Raw genomic sequence first — 20,938 nt, 5'->3', positions numbered from 1 at the left:
CAGGAGCAACTCACTCACTCTCCTCAGAGATACGAACTCGTACTTCTCGGACTTCAGACACAAGCCCTCCCAGACCGACCCGTAGAAAAGCATAGAACTCACGAACTAAATCCGGGTAGGTCTTTAAATCTAGGGAGTAAAGATACTCCCATCCTTGCCGTCGAATCCAACCACCCAACCGGAACCCTTCTTGATCCAAAAATTCGAAATGAATCCTTCTACCCATGGTAACCGGTCTCCCCACATACTTAGCAAGTTGGACTGAAGGGAAAGGAGGTGGAGGAGGCTCTGCACGTGTCTCACCTTGTGGAGGCACTGTAGAAGATTCTCTAGGACGTCCCTCTACAATGGTTGGGCGTGATACTCTCCCGGCTCTCTTGGCCACGGCTCGCTTGAGTCCCATTTTTCACCAAATTCTTTTTTAGATCTTGATCTAACGGCTTGGGGAAGTAATCTACCACTATTTCGAAGTGATTGAAGGGGATTGGAGAGCAAGAAATTTGGTTTGAGAGAGGAAACAAAGAGTGGAGATGCCCTAATTTCGCTCACGGGTCCCCTTTAAAAACGGGGGTCCCGCTGTTAGGTTGACCCCAGCTTTTGCTTGGGTTGACTCAAGGAGGGGTCAACCCCATTCTGGGCTCGGGTCGGCCCCGTTTCAGACTTCCAAAAAAAAAATTTTTTTTTTTAAATTCTTCTTTCATATCCTTACCAAATCTTTTGAAACATTGATATATGTGTAAGGAAACCATAAATGAACAACTTTACCAATGTTTCATGGGATTTACAAAATGGGAGGAGCGTATCATGAAACTTTTTCCCCTTTTTTTATTCAAAAGGATCACATATGCCTAATTCTCTCCTAAGCATGCAAAATCTATCTTCACTTAAAGGTTTTGTAAATATATCAGCTAATTGTTTCTCGGTACACACATGCTCAATACATATATTTCCGTTTTGCACATGATCTCTAATGAAATGATACTTAATTTTAATGTGTTTTGCCTTAGAATGCTGAACCAGATTTTTAGTGAGATTGATGGCACTGGTATTATCACATTTTATAGGAATTTTGTCAAGTTTGATTCCATAGTCCTCTAGTTGTTGCTTGAGCCATAGTACTTGGGCACAACTCCCGGCAGCGATGTATTCGGCCTCAGCCGTTGATAACGCTACTGAATTCTGCTTTTTACTAAATCATGATATTAAGTTGTTTCCTAGGAATTGGCATGTTCCACTAGTACTCTTCCTATCTAATTTATATCCAGCAAAATCCGCATCAAAATATGCAACTAAATCAAAATAGGAGTCTCTAGAGTACCATAACCTTATATTTGTAGTTTCTCTTAGATATCTAAGGATTCTTTTGACAGCACTTAGATGTAATTCCTTAGGGTCTGACTGGTATCTAGCACATATTTCTATACTAAACACTATGTCAGGCCTACTAGCAGTAAGGTAAAGCAAAGATCCAATTAATCCTCTATATAGTTTCATATCTACATTTTTTCCTTTTTCATCTTTGTCTAGCTTGCTGGTGGGATTCATTGGAGTGTCGATTCCCATGTGATTTTTATTTCCAAACTTCTTTAGTATTTTCTTTGTATACTTAGTTTGATGAATAAAAATTTCTTTCTTAGTTTGCTTGATTTGTAATCCGAGAAAGAAATTTAATTCTCCCATCATGCTCATCTCGAATTCTCCTTGCATTAATTTAGCAAATTCTTTACAAAGACTATCATTTGTGGCACCGAATATTATGTCATCTATATATATTTGTACTACTAGCAGATTTTTGTCTTTTCTCTTAAGGAAAAGTGTTTTATCTACATTTTTTCTACTAAAATCATTATTTAACAGAAATTTGCTTAATCGATCATACCATGCCCTAAGTGCTTGTTTCAATCCGTATAGTGCATTATGTAATCTAAACACATGATCAGGAAATTCATGACTCTCAAAAAATGGGGGTTGCCTATATATACTTCCTCTTCTATATAACCTTTTTTTTTTTTTTTTGCTAATGCGGATGAATCATACTCGGCGGGTACGGATACACCCAATACAGTCAAACAATAGGATACCTCGGAGTGCCAAAGGCAGTTTCCCATCTCCAGACCACAAAGTGCCTCCGGAATGACTAGCTACATACGCAGCCACCCAATCTGCCGCACTATTGGCTTCACGGTAAATATGCTTGGCCTGAACGGCCCCTCCATCTCTCACCATAGCCCAAATGTCTCGGAGCAAGGGATGGTCGCTACTGCCACCCCGAGGTCCCCCCTGGATCCAACTTATAACGGTGGCAGAATCACCCTCCAGGATGATAGACCTGGCCTGTAACACGCACCGGGCGTGGCAAAGGCCCGCCCAGGCAGCTATCAGCTCCGCACTCGGTACCGAGGTATCAAATAACTGACTATCCCCGGCAGCCACGACCCTCGCAGACGGGTCCCGAATAACGAAACCCGCGCCTCTCCTAGTGCCACCGTCCAAGACTGACCCATCAAAGTTGACCTTGAGGAAACTCGGGGGTGGGGGCTCCCAGGTGAAAAACACCGTGCGGAAAGCTGCCGAAGCAGAGTGGGAGCTCCAGATGTCCCGAGCTATCAAGGTCCCTCCAACGGGGGTGATGTGACACAACTCTGCCGCCTGACAGCGGGCACTCTCGACCATAAATCTCGGCGACATATGTCGCTCGCCGAATGTACGAGCGTTCCTGGCCAACCAGATCTGGTAGGCAGTACAGCTCGCTCGAACCACCACCTGACTAAGCGTCGGGGACTCCGAGCCCTGACGCATGGACTGTAAGAACTGGTCCCTGCAGCTCCAAACCAACTGTGGGACCCCTGCCAGGCGCCAAGTATCCCTCGCCCATGTGCACCGAAACAGGGCATGGTCTACCGTCTCGACCGCACCGCACACCCCACACTCCAATGGGATCCTCAATCCTCGTCCACCAAGTACAGCTCTCGTAGGGAGCCGGTCCCAAACCACCTTCCAGAGAAACAGCGCGACCCTCGGGAGGAGGCCCAATCGCCAAATCCAGGCGCAATCAAGACCAGGCTCATACTCCTGCCTAAGAAAGCGAGAAAGATCACTCATCCGGACTCTAGGACTGGTCGAGGAACCCCACACTCGCACATCTGGTCCACCACTCCGAGGTAAGGAGAGAGAACGGACCCTCTCCGCCAGATGCTCCCCGAAGAGGCGGGCCAATCGAATCTCATCCCAACCGGCCACCCCGGGGGACATGAGATCACAGACATGTAGACCCTCCTCAGCATCGACACTAACTGTAGTTGGCCAAAGGCGCAGGGGAAGGCCGTCAACCCATGGGTCACCGGTCACATCGATACTGCGCCCGTCGCCTATCAACCATCGGGTATGATCCGACACCATGGGTACATACCTCGCTATCTCACGCCATAGAAAGGAGCAACTCCGCCCTCCTCGGGCCCAGCCCTCCGGGCCTGCCCTCCCATAACGGGCAATCATGATCCGGCTCCAAAACCCATGCGGCTCCAGGACGAAACGGGAGGCATGCCGGGCGAGGAGCAGCTCACGACTCTCCAGGAGAGACAACACCCCTAGACCACCCTCCCTAAGAGGGCGGCAGATACTCTCCCATGCCACTAGATGCACCCCACGACCCCCGCCAAGCGAGCCCCATAGGAAGCCCCGAAGAAGACGCTCGATCTTCAAAAGAACTGATCTTGGCACCACCGTGTTCGCCATGAGATAGATGGGCATAGAGCCCAGAACAGACCTAATCAGCGTTACTCTACCCATCATAGATAGGGACGCTGCCCTCCAACCCTCTAGCCTACTCTGGACCCGTTGCACCATCCCGGTGCACTCGGATACACGCAGTCTCCTACCTGTGATCGGAACACCCAGATAGGTCCAGGTCCCATCCTGCTCGGGCATCTCCAGAATCCTCCGAACCCCCCGTCGAATCCTGGGTGGCGTACTCGGGCTGAAGGAGATGGTGGATTTCTGGGCGTTCACTCTTTGACCCGATGCATGGCAATAGGTGGCCAAAATCTGCCTGATAGCCTGAGCATCCGCTATGCAAGCCCGCGTCAGGAGGAGGCAGTCATCGGCAAAGAGTAAATGTGATATCGGCTGGGCCCCTGGAGCTGGGACGTAAGCCCCCAGCTCTCTGGCAGTGCACGCAGCCTGCAGTGACCGAAACAGGACATCAGAACAGATGATGAACAGGTACGGGGATAACGGGCATCCCTGCCGAAGCCCCATAGTAGATCTAAAGAAAGGGGATGGTGAGCCGTTGACCAAGATAGCAAACCTCGGACCCCGGACACACCCCATAACCCAACCAATCCAGGTGTCATGGAAGCCCAGACTCGCCAAGGCTAGCCTGAGAAAACTCCACCTGATTCTATCATACGCTCGCTCCATATCCAGTTTGATAGCCATCAGGCTCCGTCGCTTCGAAGCCCGTCGGAGATCCCACATCATCTCTTGGGCCACCATAACATTATCAGAAATACTCCTGCCTCCCATAAAAGCACCTTGCTCATGACAGATAATGCCCGGGAGCAAAGGCTTCATGCGATCCATCAGGATTCTTGCCACAACTTTGTATAAAGTAGTGCACAAACTAATCGGTCTAAAGTGACTCGGCTCGGACGCGTCCTGGCGCTTTGGTATCAGCGTGACAAATGTGGCCTTCCAGCCGTCAGGCATCCCCGCTCGACTGAAGAAACACAAAGCTGCTTCCACCACAGCAGTCCGGACAATACCCCAGTATCTCCGAAAAAAGAAAGGAGGGAATCCATCTGGACCCGGGGCCCTATCCTCGCCCAGAGCCCAGATCGCCGCTCGCACCTCCCCCTCCGTCACTGGTCGGACCAACAGGGCATTCTCGGCCGGCCCGATTTGGGAATCAGCTCGCGGGAGCTGGCCAACTGCGGCGGGCCCACCATCCTCCGTCCAACGAGAGCGAAAGAAGTCGAATAGGATATGGCTGATCGCCGAATCATCCTCAGTCCTGTGGCCTAGCTCATCCCGTAAGGAACGAATCATGTTCCTCTGTCTTCTGATAACCATGGATCGGTGAAAGAAACTAGTGTTCCGATCACCCTCTCTGATCCACTGAATTCTAGATTTCGGTCTCCAGAATATCTCATGTTGCCGCAGGATCGAGTGGTGGGTGGCGAGAAGACCCCGGAGGCACACCATATCGGCCTCAGGAAGTGCGCCCACCTGATCTTCTCTTCTTTGGAGGTCAACAATCGCGACCTCCACTTCCTCCAGCTTCCGGAAGATGTTGCCCACTACCTCATGGTTCCAACGGCGTAGCCGTCGCTTAGTCAACTCCAATTTACGTGAAATCCTTTGCATGGCGTCACCGCGAACCGGCATACCCCAAGCTCCTCGGACAATGTCCCAGGATTGAGGGAAAGACAGCCATACCTTCTCGAAACGGAATGGGCTTTGGTGACTCGAGCCCGATACCGTCGAAATCAGCAAAGGACAATGATCCGAAGCAATCCGGGGAAGATGACTGACCCTATAGGAGGGAAATCTGATAAGCCAGTCGGTGGAAGCAACAGCCCTATCCAGTCGCTCCCACACCCTAGCTTGGCCGGACTGGTTGTTACATCAAGTGAACTGCGGACCGGAAAAGCCCAGATCGACTAGGCCATTACGCAAGAGGAAATCGCGGAACTCCCTTTTATCTGCAGTGTCTGTGAAGGCCCTACCCCCTCGTTTCTCACTACCCGCCAAAATACAATTGAAATCCCCCACCATTGCAGTTGGAAGACCCTGAGCAATTAAGTGGGTGAGCTCATCCCACAGAACTCTCCTAGTCCGATAGTCGGTACTAGCGTACACACCGCTCAAAACCCACGGAGCAGCATTAGGTTCCGAAATGATCATGAGGACCTGTTGGGAGCAGTTATGGAATACGTCGACTGTAGCCACACCCCGCTTCCACAGAGCCACGATGCCCCCGGACAACCCCTGGGAATCCACAGCATATGACTCCCAGTCAACCTCAAACCGTCGTATAGCACGACCAAGACCTCGACCAGAAAGGCGAGTTTCATAGAGTAGGCAGATCTCTGGACTATGGATCTGGACCAACCTCCTAAATGATGACATGAATGCCGGCTTAGCCGCCCCCCTACAATTCCACGCAAGAATCCTCATGGGGAAAAGTCCGAGAGGTCGGCCACAGGAACATCAACCCTCTGGGCCATAGGGTCCAACACCACCTCATGGATGGGGTCAATCCGCTGACCCTCATCCGCACTCACCCCAGAGACAACTCGCAGCACTGCCGCCTTCACCCATTGTACGACCGTCGAGTGATCCGCGGACCTGCAAGCAGCCCCCTCGGGGCCACTCGAGTCACCTACCCCTAGCTCCATAGGTGCAGGCATATCCCGCTCCGCCAAGAAATCACTCATAGGGCAGACAGCGCAGGCAGAAACCCCACTAGTCCTAGGTACATCGACCGGATCAGGCCTGCCCGAGACACCATCCCCCTGCCCCACATCCCCCTCTAGATGGCCTAGAGTGGAGAGCATCGCAGCTGGCGGATCCACTCCCAGGGTCTGGGCCCCAAACTGGAAGTCGTTGGGCCCCGTGAACTGGGCCAGTGGATCAGGCCTGGTCTCAGGCCCCATATGGCCCAGTTGGGCCGTGAACAGTGGAAGGCCCCCGCCCACAGGGGCCTTCCCAGGGAATCCCGTGCGTGGCCCAGCCGATTTGGGCCACGCATCAAGCTCCGCGCGACGGGCCTGGGGGACCGTCGCGCGGTTCACCGTACGAAACACGCAGGGCACGCGTGCCCCGCGTGCCACTGTCCCGGCCGAGCCACCCCTGTGGCCCGCCCGCCCCCGGCCCAGGGAGCGGCCCAGATCCGTTAGCAGCCCAGTATTTCTGGGCCGCTTCTTAGGCTTGACAGTGGCCTGGCCCGCCGCTCCAGTCGGCCCGCCCTGATCCGACGAGTCAGCCCGGGACTCAGACGGCCCGGACTCGTCAGCCACAGGCATCGGGTCGACGCGTCCCACGGGCGGGGCCGTGTCGACTCGGGAACCCTCCACGCGCCCGTCGGAGGCTAGGACCGCCACCCCCGGCGGGGAGTGGTGACGGGCCACCTTGACGGGCTTTTGCCAGCCCTCGAGATCCGGTGGGGACACCGGAGGGCTAGGCGAAGCAATCGGCGGATCCGGCTGAGAAAGGGGCAACCCAGCGGAGGGCTCGGTCGTCTTCCCCAGCTCCGGCGGCCCTTTTCCCCGCGGCCGTCTGGCACGGGAGGTCACCAACCACGGGCCATAGATCGGGCCAGGGACCTCCTCTTCAGGTGAACTAACGCCGGTCGGAGCCGGAGCCCCAAACCGGCACACGGGCCCGAGATGCCCGATTCTTCCACACCGAACGCAGAGGTCCGGGATGCTCTCGAAGACGAAAGGCTGCCAAATAGCCTTCGTCCTCCCGAGTATCCGTATCCCTGGGAGAAGAGGCGCGGATGCGTCGATGGCCACCTTGACACGAGCGAAGCCCATAGCTCGTCGGCCCTCGGTGACACCGTCCACCGCCATTGGCCTTCCTGCCTTGGCCGCAATCTCTAGAATGGTCGAAGTCGACCAATATTCCGGGAGGAGCCCAGGTAGCCGGAGCCAGACCACTACGGTCTTGACCGGAGTCTCCCTAGGTAGGAAGTCCGGCGCCCACGGCTCCAAGGCAAGCAGTTGCCCTGCCACCACCCAGGGCCTCTCCGCTAGGGCGCGATCCCGGACCTCCGGCGACCGGAATCGCAGAGCAAAGTGGTCTTCGGCAAGGGTCATCGCCACCACCTCCCCTGTTTTCTTCAGCCGGGCAGCCACGTCCTTGGCCACCCACTCGACCGGCACCCGTCGGCCGAGGCTTCGGTCGACAAGTGCTAGCCCCTCCCACTCCCGGCGGGCAGCCTCAATGGGCTCCTCCGGGAGCTCGAAGACCGACGGGAAGTGAAGGCTCAAGCGAGCCACCTCCTCCTCCGTCAGTCGATGGGTGACCCAGGGCCCGGGCCGCGTCCAACCACCTGGTCGGTCCCCTTTTCCCCCCTTACCCTTAGACGTACCTGGTCCTTGAGCTACCACCTCCGCCCAAGACCTCGTCGACGACGATGCCGCAGTCTGCTTCGTCGAGGCAGCTTCCGCCGTCGCCCCCGACCCCGGCTCCCCGACTGAGCCCGCCGACCCCTCCATCGGCATCTTCCCCTTCATCGGATCCCGTTGGCACCCTGCAGAACAAAGGAACTGGGTTCACGGGATGGCCCGGACACAGCAGAGCTCCCCCACCACCGCTCAACGCCGGCGAAGGAGACCGTTAGCACAGCAATCCTTTCTCTCTCCTCAGAGTTTCTCACTCTAAAGAGCCGTTGATGCTTTTTCTCTCTCTTTCTCTTCTTCGCCGAGTTCTACGCCGTAGCATGAGCGCGATACAATCTCCGCGGGTGGGCTTAGAAGGCACTTTTTACATCCATTTGATATAGTTTAAAGTCCATAAAGCATGCAAATGCTAGAAGTAGTCTAATAGCCTCTAATCTAGCTACGGGAGCAAATATTTCTTCAAAATCTATCCCTTCTTCTTGATTGTATCCCTTAGCTACAAGCCTAGCTTTATTTCTTATAACTACTCCATTTTCATCTAACTTATTTCTGAAGATCCATTTTGTTCCAATTACAGAATTATGCTTTGGTCTTTCAGTTAATGTCCATACATTGCTCCTTTTAAATTGATTTAATTCTTCTTGCATAGCATTAATCCAATTTATGTCATGCTCAGCTTCTTCATAAGTTTTAGGTTCTACTTGTGAAACAAAAGTAAGATAATCATTTAAATTTCTTAGAGAGGATCGAGTTCTTACCCCTTGTGATGGATCACCAATAATCAAGTCTTTGGGATGTCCATGTGCGTACCTTCATTCCTTTGGCAAGTCTTGAGATTGTGGTGGAACATGATCATCTTTCTTTTCCTTTTCATCTTCCTTTTCTTGATTTGGCACGTTATTAAGATTCAGCTTTTCAAACTTAATAATTCCTGCATCATCATCAAGAATACTTTCTCTCCTAGGGGACTCACTATCAGACTCATCAAAGATAACATTTATTGACTCTTCAACTACAAGAGTTCTCTTGTTGAACACTCTGTATGCCCTGCTAGAAGTAGAGTATCCTAGAAAGATACCCTCATCTGACTTGACATCAAATTTGCTTAGATCCTCCTTGCCATTGTTTAAAATAAAACATCGACATCCAAATACTCTAAAATATTTAGCAGTTGGTTTCTTATTTTTTCAAAGTTCATAAGGAGTTTTTTTTGTTATCGGACGTATTAAAACACGATTTAAAATATAGCAAGCAGTGTTTATAGCTTCAGCCTAGAAGTACTTTGGGAGATTTGACCACATAACATAGTGCGAGCCATTTCTGCTAAAGTCCTATTTTTTCTTTCAATAACCCCATTTTGTTGGGGCGTTCTACGTACTGAAAATTGATGTGAAATACCGTTTTCATTGCAAAATTCTTCAAAGTGTTGATTTTCAAATTCAGTTCCATGATCACTTCGAATTGCAATTAAGGTAAAATTGTTTTCAGTGTAATGTTTTTATAATATTTCAGAAATGCTGAAAATGCTTTATTCTTATGTGCAAGAAATGAAACCCATGTATATCTTGAGAAATCATCCACTATTACTAGTCCATACTTTTTTCCTCCTAAACTTGTGGTTCTAGTAGGTCCAAATAGATCCATGTGAATGATTTCAAAAGGCCTAGTGGTTGACACTACATTTTTCGATTTAAAAGATGATTTTGTTTGCTTTCCTAATGTACATGGTCCACAGATTTTGTCTTTTTCAAAAATCAATTTTGGCACATCTTTTATCAAATCCTTTTTGACTAGTTTTGATATTAAGTCCATACTAGCATGTCCTAGTTCACGATGCCATAGCCAACTTGTTTCATTTTTCTTTTATTCATTAGTGATTAAGCATAACCCATTTTGCTTGGCTAAGTCATGAAAATCTACCATATAAATGTTTCCATGCCTATGTCCCATCAGTACAATGCTATTATCTTTAGGATTTGTGATTATGCATACTGAAGCTTCAAATGAAACTTTAAGACCTTTATCACAAAATTGACTTATGCTAAGAAAATTATGTTTCAAACCATTAACCAATAAAATATTTTCTATAAAAGTGGATGGAGTGATACGAATTTTACCCTTTCCAATGATGAGTCCTTTTCTATTGTCTCCATAGGTTACCGCTTTACCCTCCTTAGATTCCAAGGTGACAAATTATTCAATATCACCTGTCATGTGTCTTGAACACCCGCTATCTAGATACCATCGTCTATCCTTCTTATTGGCTATAAGACACCTGCAATCAAGATCAAGGATGTACTTTAGGTATCCAAACTATGTTGGATCCTTTAGGGTTAGTGTTTGATGTTCCTTTTGGAACCCAAATTTTCTTGTATTTTAGCTTACTCTTTTCATTCAATTTGTTATTGCTGAACTTTCTAAAATTACATTCGTATGCTTTGTGTCCTATTTTATTGCAGCAATGACAAGTTGTATTTTCATTTTTGGCTTTAACAAATATGTTCTTTAAGTATTTTTTCTTCTATTTGTTTTATATCATAATCCTGCTTTATGATATACAGCTTTTTGACTATCAAGAATCATATTTAATTTAGTTGAGCTAAGTGTAAACTTGTCCACTAAGGATTTATATTTTTCTGCATCTTCTTTTAGTTTGAAATTTTAAGTAATTAGACTTTTAGTTTAATTAGTGAACTTCCTACTTAATGTTTCATAGTCATTAGATAGTTTCAGCTTTCTTTCAAAAGACATTGATTTTCATATTTTAGAACTTTATTTTTATTGATTAGTTTCTTGTGCTCTTCCATAAGATCTAAAAATGCATCATGTAATTTTTCTACTGTAAAATCACACTCAAGTTTAGAATCTACCTCATCGTCATTGGCCATGTAGCAGATTTGGGCCGTCTCTTGTTGATCTTCCTCTTTCGAACTTGATTCCTCACTTTTACTCCATTCAGCCATGAGGATCTTCTTTTTAAGTTTTCTTGCCATCCATTTCAGTTTCGGGCAATCTATCTTGAAATGCCCGGGCTTGTTACACTCATAGCAAATCGGCACTTCTTTTTCTTTCTCTTTGTCCTTTCCCTTTTCCTTGCTTGAGCTGCCTTTGAGGAAGGGCTTCCTTTTATGAAATTTCTTCTTCCCTCTCATGAATTTTTTGAATTTCCTCGCGAGCAAAGCCATTCCTTCCTCATCATATTCCTCCTCATCATCAGACTCCTCTGATTCAATGTCTTGTTTCGGAGTCGTGGACTTCAAGGCAATGTTCTTCCTTTTCTTAACCTCCTCTTCTGAATTTTGCTTCATGGTCAACTCATGGGTCATGAGTGATCCTAGAAGCTCTTACAATTGTAGTGTATTGAGGTCCTTTGCCTCTTGAACAGCGGTAACATTGGCCTCCCAAACTCTTGGTAGAGATCTGAGAATTTTTCGCGCCAATTTCGAGTTAGTATAAGATTTGCCTAAACTTTTTAGTCCATTTATGATTTTCGTGAATCTAGTGAATATTTCAATTATGGACTCTGTGGACTCCATTTTAAATAATTCATACCTATGTACTAACATATTTATTTTTGACTCTTTAATCTGATTAGTTCCTTCATGTGTGACTTCTAGTTTATCCCAAATTTCTTTGGCGGAGGTGCATGTAGATATTCTATTGAATTCATTTACATCTAGTGAGCAGTAAAGTACATTAATTGCTTTAGCGTTTAGTTGCGTTAGTCTTTTATCACTATCATTCCAATCTATTTCAGGTTTAGGAATGATTGTGCTCTCTGATACTACTTGTTGCCCAAGGTGACAATCCAAGAGGGGGGTGAATTGGATTTTCTAAATTTTCAATCCCTTAATTAAATTGATAGATAAATAAGTAGTTTAGTTAATGTTAATTAAGTGCATGTAGTGAAGTTAAAAGAACACACAATGCAAACACACAAAAAGTATAGTAGTTCGGTGCTCTCCTAAGCACCTACGTCCACTCCCCAAGCGTCCCTTGGGAATTTACTATAATCCCACGGATTACAGTTGGATTGTTTTCCGGGCTCACAATCCAAAACCTTTACACCTTGGTTTTTCGGGATCACCAATAACCTATATTGGTTTTGCGAGCTCACCAACAACCTACAATGTTGGTTTTACGGGCTCACCTACAAACCTTACAAGAAAATTGAAAAAGGAAGAATTTGAAACTCCTAAATGAGCAAATATAACAATTATACACTAAGAGAAGAGATGAGAAATAGTTATCGCTTTGAGGATGCTCTTCTCTTCTTTGCTGAGGTTACTTCACTTCACAATGGGTAGGTGGAGCTGTTGAATGCACTCTCAGATTGCTCAACCACCTCCTTTTTGGGATTTCAATGAAGAACCTTGTTGAAGAGCATTAGAGCTTGCTTTCTCTTGAATATGCTATTGATTTTTGCAAAAGATTCTTTCCTCTAATGAATAGTGTCTCTTAAATACTTTCCAACCTCTATTGGTCACTCCCCATTCGTTAGATTTGAAAAACTAGCCGTTACTGGCCGTTGAGAGCTCAAAAAGTGCTTCTGCAGAGCTAGCTGTTATGCCCTTGCCCGTGCTGGGGTCGACCCAAGCTTTCCTGGGGTCGACTCAAGTTACTGTTCCTTAGCCTTGGGGTCGACTCAAGGTTCTCTGGGGTCGACTCAAACTTTTCTGGGGTCTACCCCTGCTACAGTGGGGTTAGCCTTCTCAGGAACCACAAAGACTTGTTTTTCGGCTGTTTTCACTGGGGTCGACTCATGCTTTCTTGGGGTTGACCCGTGCTACAGTGGGGTCGACTCAAGCTCCATTGGGGTCGGCCTTCTCAAGTATTCCAGAGACATGGTTTTTGACTACTTATCCTGGAGCTGGCTCATGTTCTCTTCCGGTCGGCTCCACTGGGGTCGGCTTAAGGAATCTTGGGGTCGGCCCTCTCAGTAAATTCCAGAGAGTTGTTTTCTTGAGGCTTTGAGTTGGGGTCGGCTTATGGTTCTTTGGGGTCGGCTCCTCTCCAGGGGTCGGCTCAAGGATACTTGGGGTCGACTCCACTTACTGTTCATCTGTGTCATTTTTCAAAGGATGTGCCAGGAGGTTCCAAAATATGCCAGGGTCGACTCCACTTCTTCTGGGGTCGACTCATACACTATCCCAAGTATGTTGCTCCGTGTCAGTGCGTGCCATCTGTATCAGGGTCGACTTCAAACTTCTTTAGGGTCGACTCAACTCACAATTTCCTGCATCTTAAGGTTAGACTAATTCATATAATCAATTGAACATATTTCAAATAATTTTGAGTGTATACCCCGATAGAACTTCATACCCTGAACAATGAAAATTACTGTTTTGCCCTTAAGAGTAGATTTCACTTGAAATTTTGCTGAATTAGATTTGAAGGCTCTCTATCATTTTTCTACTACAAATTTTATCTCGTTGTTAATCATTGGAAGTCGTCTTGATCTCATTCTCTCAATATATTATGAATGTATCGAGGGTGTCGTATATATTAGTGATGTATCACGTAAAACTGTGTTATTAAATTGATATTCACTCAATTGTTGTGTTAATCATCGAAATATTACTATCATTCTTAGACGAAACTGCTGATTTTTTTCTAAGTTATTCAGCACAACATGTTCAACATGTTCTTATGTCTCACATGATGGTTGCCATTGACAAAGTTGCTTTTCTATCTCACAGATCTCGTACACGTTCAACATGCTCTTTAATATTACAGTGGCGAGGTGGCATCTTGAAACCATGCTCTGATACTGATGCCAAGGAGGTGTTGAATTTGGGCTGAAAACTCAAAGGAGTAAGGGTATGTATGTCAATGTAATCAATTGTGACGAGGTAGAAATCTCACGAATGCACAACGCGGGGATGGATGGTAGTTGAAAGAAGAGAAGGTATGAATCACTTTCTTCCAAGGCCGAAACCACCATCTTGGCTAGCCACTCCAAGGATACAACTCTTACAACGCTCACTCGCAAATCTTAGGAATTCACCAAAAGGGAGGGGAGAGAGAATAGAGAGAAGGCAAATGAGGAATAATTCCCACAATAAAATTTTCACTATTCAAGAATTTCAAGTATCTCAAGGATGACTACAAGAGGAGCCCTAGTGAGAGTATTCATAATAATACAAGGAGACTCTTTTCTTCAATTTCTAACTCGAAGAATCTTAACTAGTGGCTTTTTTAGTAATATCCAAAGTTCTCAAGAAAAAGTTCACAAAAGTTCTCAAAAGGAAAGTCCATAAAAGTCAAAACTTGCTATAATTAACTAACATCAAACTTTTCTATCCGAGATAGGAAAATAGCTAATCATCAAAAACTAATCGTATCCCGAGCCGGGGCTTGCGACTCAGGCAGCCAAGACTCGCATCCAATTCAACCCATGCCCACTCGGTCAATCATAGATGCTCCGGCATCAAGACTATTTCCCATGATATCAAAGTTGCTCAGATCCTCATCAACTACCCAATTTGGGACTGAATTTATGAGGTATGTCATCACAAGGAACACAATTGGGGTCCAATATGTTCAGAGACATTTTTAGGTTAAGGAACCAACAGAGCTAGCAAAGGACTCTAAGCATAGTGTAATAAATTTATTATATTTAGGGCCTAGCGTCAACTTTTTTCTTAATGATTTCTGACATCAATTTGATTTTTCATGTCTTCTAATAGGTTTCGAAGTTTTAATCTGACCACTAAAGGAAGAATTATTCCTAGGCCATGTACTTGTATGCTTACTGCACACCTTAAGAGCTCTCGTCACGAGGCAGATGCATGAACTTTTAGACTAGCAGTAAAATTTGTTGGTTCCTTGGTGAGCATAATTTATCCCTGGTGTTGAGTAAACTATATTCTTATAAAGAATTTCTTCAGACTATATTTAGATTCAGAGATTGATGTTTATGAAGGAAACTAAAAGAGCGAAATCTGAAGCTTTTTGTAGTCCCATTTCAATTGGTTCTTATGTTTCTTGTGAAATATTTTTGGTATTATTCTTTTGAGGAAAGCTGGCTGTTAACAAGTAGGGTTTTCAATAATTGAAAATCAGGATACAGTGAATGGGCTGTAAGAAACATTTTTTTAACCAAACCTTAAAGAACACTCACAAAGTCAGAGTACCGGGTGCATAGAAGATATTTCTATTTAGGAATTTTATTTTGTTGAAACTTCAAGTACAAATTGCATTGTATCAAGTTTATAGTCATAGAAGAAGCTGACATATAACATTATTATAATTTTTCAATCAGCTCAATTTTGTTTGATGTTTTTTTTCCAACCTTGTTGAGCTCATCTGTCTCCTAATGAATTAGTTACATTGTGCAGGCTGCAAGAATCTTTTTGTTCATTTACTTATTTTACCACATTTATCTGCACCATGATCAGGTATTAAGTTTTCTTCTCTTGAATCATTCATGTATATTGGAATTTGTACTTGGCTTTATTTTCTTTGTGGTACAACCATGACAGATAAAACAGGTGCATACATTTGGTTATCTCCTAGTGTTTGTGGTGCCATCAGCTCTAGCAGTTATGAACACAATGTGGTTTGGAAAAATTTTGAGAGGACTCAGGAAGACATTGGCTAAGAGGCAGTGATATGTGAAGGTCTTCATATACTGTTCTCATATCTTGTATTGTGGTACATGTTCTGTATTTTTTTTTTGTATAAAATCATGTACTTGTTATCTTCAAATGAAAAGAGAAAAAAAGAGAAGGCCTAAGAAAAGGCTAACTAGCTCAGAAGTCTAGGGTTAGAATGGCTTCATTTTTTTTTCTTTCAATTCTATTCTTGTATATTTATACAATGCATATAAATATGCAATATTTTGTTCCCTCTTAAGTGTAGGAATTCAAATACAGCTGAGACAGATGTTTATCTTTTCACATCACTTGTAATGTTCTGAAGATGAAGGTTGGCTTGTCAAACACTTGTAATCACTTTAGGATTGTTAACATACTATTTTACATTAATAGTGGTGGACATCGAATATTAGGTCTTAGTTTTAAGCCATTGGCATTATTGTGGAGTAGGAAGAGCTTAAATGGTTTTTGGTTTGAGGATGATAATGGTATTTTGATGATTAATACAATGATTAAGAGTATGTTACAAGTTAATTCGATACATCATTAATAAGTCCGTCACTCTCAATACATTAGTATAATGAGATTAAGATGTATTTCAATGATTATTAATGAGATAAAATTTGCGATAGGAAAGGGATAGTGAATTCTAAATTCTAATTCGGCAAAATTTCAAGTGAAACATACTCTTAAGTGGACAATAGTAATTTTCATTGTTTGGAGTATGTAGCACTACCATGACATATATTCAAAATTGTTTAAAGTTTATTTCATTGATTATATGGATGAATCTAATCTTAAGTTGCAGCAAAGTGTGGATTGAGTCGACCCCAAAATTGATTGAGTCGATCCCAAGATTGATTGAGTCGATCCCAAGATTGATTGAGTTGACCCCGGTACATCAAGAAACCATCTGGCACACTTCTGCAAAAATGGCACGGATGAACAGTATTTAGGTCGACCCAAGCAAAGGATGAGTCGACCCAATCCTCAAGCCTCAAGAAAACAGTTCTCTGGAAACTCTAAGAGGGTCGACCCAAATGAAACTTGAGTCGACCCAAACTTGAGTCGACCCCGAGTTAACATGAGTCGATCCAAAGGCAATGACATTCAAAAATAGGTTCTCTGGAAATCCTGAGAGGGTCGACCCAAGTGGAAGTTGAGTCGACCCAACTGAACCTTGAGTCGACCCAAAAAGTGTTGAGTCGACCCAAATGAAGGAAGGCTGAAATACAAAGTTCTGTGGTTTCTGAGAGGGTCGACCCCAATGGTGCTTGAGTCGACCCAAGTGAAAGTTGGGTCGACCCCAGTAAAAGTTGAGTCGACCCAAGCACGGGCAGAAGCATAACGGCTAGTTCTGCAGAAGTACTTTCAGACCTCCCAATAGTGAGTAACGGCTAGTTTTTGAATTCTAACCATTGGGGCTTGTCCAATGGATGAAGGAAACTATTTAAAGTGACACTATTCATCAGAGGAAACATCCTTTTTGCAAAATATCAAAGCTTACACAAGAAAGACAAGTGCCCTAATCTTCTTCATCCAAGTGCTTCATTCAAGAGTCAAAAGGAAGTGGTTGAGCAGATTCCAAGAGATATTAAGTGCTCCATCCATCCTTGAAGAGTGAAGCATTCCTGACAAAGAAGAGAGAAGTTTCATCAAGCGATAACTATTCTCTAAACTCTTCTTTGTAGCTTATAAATGTTATATTTGCTCATCTAGGAGTTTCAACATTCTTCTTTCTTTTTAATCACCTTGTAAAGGTTTGTTGGTGAGACCGTAAAACCAACGGTGTAGGTTTATTGGTGAACCCGTAAAACCAATTGTGAAGGTTCGTTGGTGAGCCCGTAAAACCAACATAGGTTCTTGGTGATCCCGGAAAACCAAAGTGTAAAGGTTTTTGGATTATGAGCCCGGAAAACAATCCAACTGTAATCCGCGGGATTATAGTGAATTCCCAAGGGGTCGCTTGGGGAGTGGACGTAGGTGCTTAGGAGAGCACCGATCCACTATACTTCTTGTGTGTTTGTATTGTGCATTGTTCTAATTTCACTCACTCATCAATTGACTAAAGTAAGATAGTAAAAATTAAGAGAAACCAATTCAACCCCCCCCTTAACTTGTCACCTTGGGCAACAAGCGGTATCAGAGCTAGGTGCTCATATAGTATTTGTTGATCTCACAATCAAGAGACAAAGATCATGACAACTCAAGTGGGATGTTCTATGAGTGGGGCAATCCACAAATAGACCTCCTCTATTTAATGGCACTAATTACACATACTGGAAAGCTAGGATGAGGATATTTATTCAAGCTCTAGACTATGAATTGTGATATATTATAACTAGAGGACCTCACACACCCATAATTAGTATAGAGGGCACTATCATTCCCAAACCAGAAATGGATTGGAATGAGAATGATAGAAGACTAGCACAATTAAATGCTAAAGTAATAAATGTACTTTACTGTTCACTAGATGTAAGTAAATTCAATAGAATATCTACATGCATCTCCGCAAAAGAAATTTGGGATAAACTTGAGGTCACACATGAAGGAACTAATCAAGTTAAGGAGTCAAAAATAAACATATTAATACATAAGTATGAGTTGTTTAAAATGGAATCCACTGAGTCCATAACTGAAATGTTTACTCGTTTTACGGAAATCATAAATGGGCTAAAGAGTCTAGGAAAGTCTTATACTAACTCTGAATTGGTGTAAAAAATTCTCAGGTCTCTACCAAGAGTTTGGGAGGCCAAGGTAACCGCAATTCAGGAAGCAAAGGACCTCAATACACTGCAATTGGAGGAACTTCTAGGATCACTCATGACCCATGAGTTGACCATAAGGCAAAATTCAGAAGATGAGGTCAAGAGAAGAAAGACCATTGCCCTAAAGTCTACCACTCCAAAACAAGAAACTGAATTGGAAGAATCTGATGATGATGATGAATTTGATGAAGAAGGAATGGCTATGCTTGGAAGAAAATTCAGAAAATTTATGAGAGGTAAGAAGAGATTTCATAAAAAGAAACCCTTCTTCAAAGGTAGCTCAAGCAAAGAAAAGGGTAAGGACAAAAAGAAAGAAAAGGAAACACCAATTTATTATGAGTGTAACAAGCCCGGGCATTTCAAGATAGATTGTCCGGAATTAAAGCGGATGGCAAGAAAACTTAAGAAGAAGAACTTCATGGCTGAATGGAGTGAAAGTGAGGAGTCAAGTTCGGAAGAGGAAGATCATCAAGAGACGGCCCAAATCTGCCATATAGCCAATGACGATGAGGTAGATTCTGAACTTGAATGTGATTTTACTGTTGATGAATTACATGATGCATTTTTAGAACTAATGGAAGAACACAAAAAACTGATCAATAAAAATAAAGTTCTAAAAGAAGAAAATCAATCTCTTATCAAAGATAAGCTGAAACTATCTAATAACTATGAAACATTAAGTAGGAGACTCACAAATGAAACTAAGAATCTAATTGCTGAAAATGTCAAGTTAAAAAAAGATGCTGAAAAATATAAATCCTTAGTAGACAAGTTTACACTTAGTTCAACCAAATTAAATATGATTCTTGATAGTCAAAAAGCTGTATATGATAAAGCTGGATTAGGATATAAAACAAATAGGAAACAAAAATACTTAAAGAATATATTTGTAAAAGCTAAAAATGAAAATATAACTTGTCATTGTTGCAATAAATTAGGACATAAAGCATATGAATGTAACTATAAAAAGTCTAGCTACAACAAATTGAGTAATAATTATAAGCTCAAATCCAAGAAAGTTTGGGTTCCAAAAGGAACATCAAGTACTAACCCTAAAGGACCCAACATAGTTTGGGTACCTAAAGCTCATTCTTGATGTTGATTGCAGGGGTGTCTTGCAGCTAATAAGGTGGATAAACGATGGTATCTAGATAGCGGCTGTTCAAGACACATGACCGGTGACGTAGACCAATTTGTCACCTTGGAGTCTAAGAAGGGTGGAGTAGTAACCTATGGAGACAATGGAAAAGGGTATATCATTGGAAAGGGTAAAATTTTCATTACTCCATCTACCTTCATAGAAAATGTCTTATTAGTTAATGGTTTGAAACATAACCTACTTAGCATAAGTCAATTTTGTGATAAAGGGTTTAAAGTCACATTTGAAGCATCAGTATGCATAATTACAAATCCTAAAGATAATAGCATTGTACTTATAGGACAAAGGCAAAGAAATATTTACATGGTAGATCTTCATGAATTAGGCAAGAAAAATGAATTATGTTTAATTACTAATGAAGAAAAGAAAAATGAAACAAGTTGGCTTTGGCATCGTAGACTAGGACATGCTAGTATGGATTTAATATCAAAACTAGTCAAGAAGGAATTAATAAAAGATGTGCCAAAATTGATCTTTGAAAAGGACAAAATTTGTGGACCATGCTCATTAGGAAAACAAACAAAATCATCCTTCAAATCAAAGAATATAGTATCAACAACTAGGCCTTTTGAACTCATACATATGGATCTATTTGGACCCACTAGAACTGCGAGTCTAGAAGGAAAGAAGTATGGACTAGTTATAGTAGATGATTTTTCAAGATATACATGGGTTTCATTTTTGGCACATAAGAATGAAGCATTTTCAGCATTCTTGAAATATTATAATAATATCATAAATGAAAAGAAGCTCACCTTAATAGCAATTCGAAGTGATCATGGAACTGAATTTGAAAATCAACACTTTGAAGAATTTTGTAATGAAAATGGTATCTCACATCAATTTTCAGCACCTAGAACGCCTCAACAAAATGGGGTTGTTGAAAGGAAAAATAGGACCTTGGCAGAAATGGCACGCACGATGTTGTGCGAGTCAAATCTTCCAAAGTACTTTTGGGCTGAAGCTATAAGCACTGCTTGCCATATTCTAAATCGGGTTTTAATACGACCTATAACCAAGAAAACTCCTTATGAACTTTGGAAGAATAAGAAACCAACCGCTAAATATCTTAGAGTATTTGGATATAGATGTTTCATTTTAAACAATGGCAAGGAGGATCTAAGTAAATTTGATGCCAAGTCAGATGAAGGTATCTTCTTAGGATACTCCACATCTAGCAGGGCATACAGAGTGTTTAATAAAAGAACTCTTGTAGTCGAAGAGTCAGTTAATATCATATTTGATGAGTCTGATAGTGAGTCTGCTAGGAAAGAAAATATCCTT

The 20,938-nt window shown here is 43.6% G+C and overlaps 1 protein-coding gene across 8 annotated transcripts in view; it reads left to right on the top strand.

Moving 5' to 3' along the window:
* LOC103713185 (uncharacterized) overlaps positions 1-16,027 on the top strand; it is a 49,334-nt gene extending 33,307 nt beyond the window's left edge. For 7 of the 8 annotated variants that reach the window (XM_088715530.2, XM_039118492.3, XM_039118495.3 and 4 more), the window contains 2 exons: positions 15,467-15,526; positions 15,611-16,027. In XM_088715530.2, the coding sequence (XP_088571656.1) occupies positions 15,467-15,526; positions 15,611-15,739 (189 nt within the window). In that variant the 3' untranslated portion in view covers positions 15,740-16,027. Of the gene's footprint in view, positions 1-13,825; positions 14,035-15,466; positions 15,527-15,610 lie in introns of all 8 variants that reach the window. The other variant, XR_015975173.2, reaches the window with a different exon arrangement.
* The last annotated feature ends 4,911 nt before the right edge of the window (positions 16,028-20,938 follow it).

The sequence above is a fragment of the Phoenix dactylifera genome, chromosome 2 (assembly GCF_051530095.1).
Source record: "Phoenix dactylifera cultivar Ajwa chromosome 2, Ajwa_hap1_PhDact_Kaust_v1.1, whole genome shotgun sequence".
NCBI lineage: Eukaryota > Viridiplantae > Streptophyta > Magnoliopsida > Arecales > Arecaceae > Phoenix > Phoenix dactylifera.
This window is presented reverse-complemented; position numbering and strand designations above follow the sequence as displayed.